The sequence below is a fragment of the Gavia stellata genome, chromosome 18 (genome assembly GCF_030936135.1).
Source record: "Gavia stellata isolate bGavSte3 chromosome 18, bGavSte3.hap2, whole genome shotgun sequence".
Taxonomy (NCBI): domain Eukaryota; kingdom Metazoa; phylum Chordata; class Aves; order Gaviiformes; family Gaviidae; genus Gavia; species Gavia stellata.
In genome coordinates, this window is record NC_082611.1 from 9,798,002 (window position 1) to 9,807,178 (window position 9,177).

Sequence of the window (9,177 nt, forward strand, 5' to 3'; positions counted from 1 at the left end):
ACTAATATTAATATTGTATTTCGAATTAGCTAGCTGGCATAGCTGGGAAAATGCCCCGACGCGCTCTCTTCAGTGACTCCGGGCAGCGGTACCTTTCCTTCAGTTACCACCATTTATTTTTTACGTGCGCCATTTTTTATCTGGAATAATCCATATTGTCCTGCGGTGCTCCTCCGACCTTTCCCTGAGGGCGTTTCCCCGCCCTGGCAGCTGCCCGCCTCGGCCTCGGCCTCGGCCTCGCCCTCCCCGCGGCACCGACCGGCCGCCCCTCAGCGCCTGCCGGCGGGCGGTGCCGAGCGGGGATTGGCTGGCGGTGACAGCTGCCACGCGGTGGTTAGCCGAAGGCGGGCTAGCGGCAGGCGCCGATTGGTTGCTGGCGGCCGGTGGCTGAGTGCTGGTTGGCTGGCGCTGAGCGTGGCGGTGTTGCCGTCGCCCTTGTCCTGAGGAGAGGCGGGGGCAGCGGCCGTGTCCGCGGGTCCGGTCCCGTCCCGTCCCGTCCCGTCCTGTCCTGTCTGGCCTGGCCCGGCCCGGCCCGGCCCGGCGGGCGCCGCTGCCGCCATGTTGTGCCACGGGGACGGTCTGCTGAGCTTCCTCACGGCGCTGCTGGGCGCAGTGCTGGCGCTGAGCCGCAGCCCGGCGCTGGCCTGCCTGCTGACGGCCGGCCTCTACCTGGCGCTGCACCTCTTCAGCCTGGAGCCCGCAGCGCCTCAGAGCGCCCAGCGCGTCCTGCGGCCCCGCGGCGCCGCCGCCCGCATCGCCCACCGCGGCGGCGCGCACGACGCGCCCGAGAACACGCTGGCGGCCATTCGACAGGTCAGCACGGCAGGGCCTCACCGTGGCCGTGCCCGCCGTCCCTCCCCAAGCCCCTCCTCCTGCGGCCCGGCCCAGCCTGGCCCGGCTCGGAGAGCGGGCCGTACCCCGGGGCGCGCTGGAAGCGTGGTTAACGCGCCCAGCCGCTAAGGGACGTGCGGGGCCTGGGACGAGGTTAGAAGCGTGAGGCGAAGCTGCCCAAAGCTCTGTAGAGAGAGCGAGCCCCGGGGAGGCTGTCTCCCCATGGGTCTGGTGGGTGAGAGACAAGTCGGTGGGCAGTGATGCAAGGCTGTGGGTTATGTTTGATAATCTGCCTTGTCAGCAGGCACCAAGCCCTCGTCACCCCGAGTAACTCCAGATTCTTCCAGCTTGCCGCAGGAAGCAGTATGGCTTGTCAGTCCTTCATCCCCAAGCAGATTCAGAACAGTTCGATCAGATCTGAGTCTTTCTGTGGGAACTGTGTTATATCCTTGGTGCTGATGGATATTTTAGAAGTGTAGCAATAAGGAAATACTGTATTTTGCTGACGTTGCAACAGGATCGAGAGAGCAGACAGCAACTTAGTAACAGGTTGTTTGCTTTTTAAGCCTTGAAGATCTGTAATGAGAATCCACAGTTACGGGAAAATCGGATATTGTGAGAACTTCACTGTGTACAGCCCTGCCGTGGAACTTACTGTTGCCTCATCTGCAGGACATCATGGTGCAGCCAGGGTTCAAAACGCGTTTCTGAGAATAGTTTGAAATCGTGATTAGCAGTCTCTCAAGTGTGGTGTATTGTGATGATGAGATGTTGCCACTCTGCTGGTTTCTTACCTTTGGGTGAGGTAGGGCTCTTTGTTCTGATAAATTCTGAAGCTGCACAATAGAGATCCGTACTTGGCAGGTACCTCTAGGGTAACCTCTAGTGCATACCTGGCATTTGTCTTTCTGGTGCATTGGCCCTTATCCCAGGAGGGCATTTGGCCTTCAGAACAATTCATCTTGCTTGTAGTTCACTCAGGTGCTTTTCTGAGGAGTTCCTGGGAAAGAGCCAGGGCAGGAACAGGATGTATGACATGTTCTAAGGCAGCCCAGCTGCTTATTGCTCTGATATGGGGATTCCTCAGACAGGAACAGGGATTTGCCTACATACATCTACTATTTAGTACAAACATGGGAAGTGGTGCTTCTGTGAAGTTTTGTATCTACTGCATACAATGGATCAACCATACTGCGCATGAATGGCAACTCTGACTCTTAAAGGAAATATTGCACCGGTGTTCCATTAAAAAAAAAGGGATGATAGCTTTTTCTTGTGCTCTGATGGCCTGCTGTGATTCTGGCTTCTAAGTGATAATCTAGAAGTTATCTAAACTGTGGGCATTTGCTTCCCTTCTCTTTTAGAAAGTAATATAACTTAAGGACACGGGAGTTATTGGACCAGAAGGAGAAAGCAGGATTCGATTCTGCATTTTTATCCTGAAACAGTCCCAATCCCAAGACTGAGACATTATCACTATGGTTTTATCTGTAAAATAGATTATATGCTTTCAGTTGATCTACGAATGCTTCTCACAATAACTTGGATAAAACCTACTTTGTTCTGCAGATCAAGCTTACTGAAAAGAACATTAATAGTTTATGATTTTTTACTAGAATGCAAACTAATAGCTGTACCTATATTAAATCTTAAAAGCTGTCTCTTCTGTTGTGTATGTGATTTTTTTTTTTTTTTTTTAAGGCAGCTGAGAATGGAGCAACAGGTGTTGAGCTGGATCTTGAATTTACTGCAGATGGTGTTCCCATTCTAATGCATGATGAAACAGTAGAAAGGACAACTGATGGGTCTGGAAGATTGTGTGACTTGACTTTTGATGAAATTAGGAGGCTTAATCCATCTGCAAAACATAGGCTATGGTAAATGAACTATTGCTATTCTGAAACTACTGTGAAACAGTGAAAAAAAATTCATGATAAACAGAATTATTGATTTGATCTATCACTGATGAAAATTTTTGCAAATATAAAACTTAGTCCGATGTGTTACTTCTCCTTTGATTTTAGAAGCATATGAGACTGTATCTGCTTACCCATCCTTGCAATAGGAACAGTGAAGCAGAGTCAAGATAATTGGCTTTCAAGGACAAAATCCACAGGCATCTGATGTGAAACAGGTTAATCTCTACATAAGTTTCCCCTAAATTGATACTGGGAGTTTCACTATATGTCAAAATTGGCTTGAGTAATTACTTCTAAAGCTAATTTTATTCACATATATTTCTTGACTGATTGTCTCTTGGGGATTCTAAACATCACGATTTTACTGTTGAAAAGGAGCTAGACAGATTTCCTGAATAGTCTCAGGTAGGAGCTCTGACCCCAGTGGTCGATTAGGTCCTTACCAGTGGTATGCAGGGGAAAATATTCTTATACATTACTAAAATTTTGATAACAATGCAACTTCTACAGTATCGTAAGTAAATCCATTTTAGAGGAAGAACTTTTAGTGTGTGCTCCTGAGGCACTGCATTAGGGATTTCCAGACTCTTGTAAATGTACCTACCACCTGTGACTCTGTGGCATCTTCCCTGTCTGTTACTGAAAGGGTCATCACCTGAACCACGCAGCGACAACTTCCACATAGGCAGTTACCGCTGATCAGCTGTTGTTCACTGTCACCTTATCAGGAATAATTTATTGATGTGTGAAACTGCTTCTCCTACATCCTCAGCTTGTCTTGCTTTTTCTGCCAGGATCTGCATTTCTGGCTCAGGGCAAGGGAGCGCAGTCGGAGCGGGGTGGAGCGGGTGGGTAGGTGGTCAGCAGTTGGGACTGCGTGCTTATCTGTGGTAGCTGAGGAAGGAGGTGGAGAACTGAGGTTCGTGTTTCCGTGTGGGACATGGGGTCAGTGAGCATCGGATTAGACCTTGAATTTGGAAGGATATAATTGTCTAATAGGATTCTGGGGGGAAAAGGAGATGTGCACCATATCCCTCTGCATGTGCAGCCTTTTACTGGGTGAGAGAGCCACCGCTGCCATTGCTAGCGGTGCTTGATCCCACCTCTAATACTACTGTATCAGCAAACTATGTTTAGGAATTCCTAGGAAACAGCTCTGTGTAGTTGTGGGTGTGTGTGCCCACATGTGTGCACATGTGTATCTTGACTGCATTCCAGTGAGGAGTTCTCTGTTTCTCCAGGAGCAAATTCCAAGGTGAAAAGGTACCAACTCTGAGAGAAGCTGTTGTGGAGTCTATGCATCACGATCTTATAATCTACTTCGATGTCAAAGGCCATGCAAATCAGGTACCGCTTACCGCACTAAGACACCTTACTTCACCCTTTCTTTGGGTTTCTAACCTGCTTTTTTGTGGTCTCAAACTGGTATGTGTGGTACAGTCCATTCTCTAATATGAGTGAGACTGGGTCTGCTATTTGTGTCATCCGAAGTTGGGCTGTCAAAGCAAAGACAACGTGTCGCCTTGTCCCATTTAATTGTCCTGGGAAGCAGCAACTTAAAATTAGCATAAGGCTTGTGTGACTGTTGAGTTCAGCTCACGTACCACCAAGAAACAAAGCAAAGCGAATTCCCTGCCTGTGCTGAGGGCAGCCGGTATCTCATCTTCAGCCTCCAACTAGGGATCTTGTTTGTCTATAATTTGCATTACTGAAGGGAGATACAGGTGATCAATCATTTTATGCAAATTAGAATAATTTTTTCTTTAGCATAGCAAAATGTGGAAATAAATTAATTTTTCCCCTTGAACTAAACCTGAGGTAGTACTTGAGAATGTTACCCACAATATATTTAAGGATATTTCAGACACTGAGAATGCTACTTACTGCTGTAAACAGAATCATGAAAAGGACTTCTGTTGCAAAAACCAAAATGTCGTTTCTGTTTTGATGGTATAAACAAGATGCTGTTTTTCTTCTCCCCCCTTTCTATTCAATCTTGTTACACAAAACAGGAAAGTATTTTTAAAGGGGATTATTCTAAAATTATTTTGCAGTGTAAAGTGAAGATGAACATGTGTATAAAGATAACATCTGTGTGTATCTCTAATTGACAGGCAGTTGACGCACTAAAACAACTCTACCTGGAATTTCCGCGTTTGTATAACAAGAGCATAGTCTGTTCTTTCATGCCAGATGTTGTTTATAAGGTGATGTTTCCTAAAAGTTTATTTTGTTTTTTTCAGTTCTGTCTGGGAACTTCAGTAAGATATACAACTCCCAGTTCTAGATTACTTTTGGGTTGCTAAAATTGCCAAGACTTTTTTAAAAAAAAAAGCATAAATTATAAGTCTCCTGCATAATCTTATTAGATCACTCTATGCTCATTAGATGCACATATGAACCTCCAGCAATTCCCTCCATTCTGAAAGCTACGTAGAAAAAGTGCGTCGCTTATACAGTTGGCATATGGCCAGGTATCCGTGTGCGAGGTCCCTGTTAAATAAACCTCATATTTTGATGTAAATGTAGACTATTCCTAAAACTGTTTCCTAATTCTCATTGCCAAGTCCATTTACTATGTATTTTATTCTATTGCCTGACTGTTATGCAATTTTTTTTTAGCATAAGAGCAGTTGCTTATTCAGTATGTTTTAAGGAAAAAAACAGTAAAATATCCTAAACAGCTTTCTAAAAGAGTTACAGAGGATCTGGGGGGAGGGGGAGAAGGATTCTCGTCAAGCTGCAAATGCAAGCTAGCACTTTGTACCTAACCTCGCCCAATTTATATTGCTTTTGAATTACAGTCTTTTGTACTTGATCTTCCAGATGAGACAAGCTGACAGAAATGTTGTAACAGCACTAACACACAGGCCTTGGCATCTGAGCCATTTTGGAGATGGGACACCCCGTTTCAATTCCTCCTGGAAACATTATTTTTATATGATGATGGATGTCATTCTAGATTGGAGCGTACACAGCTTCTTGTGGCGATTGTGTGGGGTTTCAGCTTTCCTCATACAGAAGAATTTTGTTTCTCAGTAAGTGTTAAAGCTTGCTAATATATCAGGAGGCAAGGTTATTCTATTAGTATATAAGGGTGGAGTTAACACAATATATGTTAATCAATATGTTCCATTTAGTGTTGTGTAAGGTTGTTTAGATAGTTTCTTTACTGCATGCTATTTTATTATTTTAAGCCTCTATCTTTTCAATCTGTATTTTTATCTTACGTTAGATCCTAAGTTTAATCTCAAAGGGGAAGAAAACTGTTGCTTTTGCCTGTTTAGAGTAATAAAACACAAAAAGGTGCCGTTGCAAAAGATGACGCGCTATCGTTCTTGATGTGATACTGATGTAAGACTAAAACTCAGTTATAGCCTCAGTACTGTCTGCCTTAAATATGGTAGTATCAGCCTTCCTCTTACGGTGTCTTTGCTCCTTGCAGAGAGTATGTGAGGCACTGGTCTTCAAGAGGAATTCAGGTGGTTGCCTGGACAGTGAACACATTTGCAGAAAAAAGCTACTACGAAAGTGTCCTTGAGTCCAGCTACATCACCGACAGCTTGGTGGAAGACTGTGATCCTCACTACTAGACCTGTGCTTTGCAGACACTCACCAACCTAAATAAGCTGTCTTACTCGGGCAACTCCGAGTTCACCATCGAGAGGTTATCCACTGGCGCAGACAGGACCACTAATGATAGTTCTGGAAAGAGGAAGAGTAGTAATTTACTTCTGCTGTATGGTCAGATCTCTAATGCAGAAAAACCCTCTGCCGCAACACTGGGCAGAGCTGAGGCACAGCTGTTCGCAGTCTGAGGAGATCGCGCTGTAATGTAGAAGGATCAGATTTGACAAGCTAACTGGGCAATACGGTGTATGTGCAGGTTGCTTTATACTTCTCAGACTATACCTTTGCTTTGTTTAAATCTTGGTTATAAAGTCATAGCAGAAATTTTTGGTGGCAAAATTTAAAATCATACTTTGATTTTTAGTACTTTAAACAGTCTGTTCTATGACTGTATAATAATTTGAGGTTGATTTATGGCATCTTAAAGACACCTACATAATTGTTCTCAAAATGGAACCTGAAAATAATGGTGCTAAAATAAAGGGTGAGTATATTTCTCTCCTACTGCATGGAAAGCTGGCTGTGCTGCATCTTGACAAGGAAAAGAAAGCCGACTTTCCATGTTCAGTGTGAAGACTATGAGAATTAATGAATAAAACTTGAGTATCTTCTTATCTTCCAGACTTTTTAAAAGAACCAAGGGAGGATAGAAGATTATGTCTTCTAATGATACAGCACATGAATGTATTTATTTTTAGAAGCAAGCTATATATCAAATGGTGGTAGTGGTAGAATAAACAGAGCTGAAATGTCTTTTTACTTTGCTTGTTGTTTGCATGATTGAAGGGCACTCACAAGGGTATGTGGGAAATTGTAATCCAGACTTAACTTGAAATCAAAAGAGTCTGCCATTACAATAAACAAGTATCTGATAGCTCATGGGTACAGTACTCTTTGTCAGCTGTGCACCACTAAAATGATGTAAAATGTCAAAATTAGAAAAAATAGCAAGCAACCTGCACTAAGAAGTAAAACCCCCAGGTGTTCTCATCACAGCTGCCATCAATGTGTTGTGAACAATTTTGGCTCTGCTCTGGGAGGAGCTGGTAGTTAGAGAAGACTGTCAGTGATGAGCAAGAGCAGAAAACTCCTGTGGAGCCAGCCCTAACATAAATTAGAACACCTTTTCTTAAGGGCCAGTGCATGGAATTATTAAGTTTAATATCATTTCAGAAGAATGTGATACTAATTTCAACAGAAATGAGGAATTTGAACATTTAACTGATTGGTTACCTATTGCAGCTTATTCAGAGGTAATCTCACAAGATACCTTAGCCTGCACGTGTAGCAATGTGCATGCTTGACTGGAACGTGTACCCTGTTTTAGTAAGGTCGTTCCTTGTGCTACTTCAGTGTTTTTGAATTCGTTGTTTCCTTGTTCAGGCGCTGCTGTTTCAGCTGACGTGCTGCACTGTACACCAGGTGATCACTTTAGGATGTGCTAGGGGAAAGCTGCACCTACCAGAAAGGGAACAGCAGATGGCGTGGATTGGTGGTGCAGTTTGGTACACTACTTTGGATATAAACATTCTTGAGAGCATGCCTCATGGTTAGAATTAGTTCTCATTCACAGAGCCAACTGCGATTTTAAAAAAACTTCTATAAAAGAGGCAAAAGGTAATAAAAAATAAAAAAAACCATCAGCAGTGGAAAGAACTAAACCATTGTCCTATTTAAGGTTAAGTCCAAACTTCTGAATTAGCAGCAGATTAATGCTGCCTTCTGCAAGGGCTGATGGATTTTTCACTTGTATTTTGAGCTATATATAAGCATAATGAAACATAGGAGTAAGGAGGGAGTTGTTCCTGTCAGGATGAAGAGAGCCTCTTCAGTTCATGTCACTCATCCGCCCTGCTCTGCAGAACCAACAATCTGTCTTCTGGGCACATCTTATAACATGTACGTTACACCCTCAACCAGTTTCTGTCCAGCCATTTTGTTAGTGCTGTAGCCTCTACCTCTACTGCTGTGTTCTACAGGTGCTTCCCGAGCAGCCATCAGAAGGTAAAATGACCCTCCAAGGGTCCATTTTGTGTTGCTGGCACCAAGTCACTGTCCTCAGTGCAAACACTAGGCCCATATTTAATATTCACAGCCAGAGTCCACAGCTGTACATGCAGGAAAACGTAATAAAATTGAATCTCTGGTCTCACATTGTGTGTAAATTTTGTCCTTTTTTCTGTACCTTTGGTGGCTGTTTTTGGGTTGTCTTTAACCTAAATCATGAGCATAAGGAAAAGATGTGCCTCTTTTCCTAAGGCATTTTTATGTTGAAAGCAACACGGGAGGAATAAACCAGGCAGTGGTAGAAAATGGGCTAAAGAAAAAAAAAAAGTATTGTCATGGCAAAGTTGTGGCTCTGAATAAAAAGAAGCTGCATCAAGTGTCTCACAGTCACGTATGATAAAAAAAATCTCAACTGTGTTATTTCCAATCTATCCTTTACTGGAAAAGGTATGTGTAAACTTCTTGTTTACAAGCAGTGGTTTTACACAGAAGAGAATGTTGATAAGTAGTCACTATTAAAAAAGAGTTCTGCTAACTACTAACAAAGCTGCTTTTGAGTGACTGTAATAAACTGTGAAGATGGCTCAGGAAAGTGAAAATGGAATAGAAGCTTAACCTGGTTCACACAAGTTACTCTGCAGCCATTACAATTTCTCAGTCATTAAAAACAACTGCACTTCAATTTCCTTCTGTTTTTATTTGACCAATACTTCACTTTTGGTTTAGATCAGATAAAAGCAGTTTGAACAATATAACTGATACAAAAATACTTTTGACCCAAGCTTTTGTT

At 43.5% G+C, this 9,177-nt stretch overlaps 1 protein-coding gene across 1 annotated transcript; it reads left to right on the top strand.

Moving 5' to 3' along the window:
* The first annotated feature begins 558 nt into the window (after positions 1–558).
* Positions 559–7,113, top strand: GDE1 (glycerophosphodiester phosphodiesterase 1). The gene is made up of 6 exons (XM_059826446.1): positions 559–813; positions 2,533–2,708; positions 3,992–4,097; positions 4,865–4,957; positions 5,577–5,788; positions 6,196–7,113. The coding sequence occupies exons 1-6, from the start codon at positions 559–561 to the stop codon at positions 6,341–6,343; spliced, it is 990 nt and encodes a 329-aa protein (XP_059682429.1). The 3' UTR covers positions 6,344–7,113.
* Positions 7,114–9,177: the final 2,064 nt, after the last annotated feature.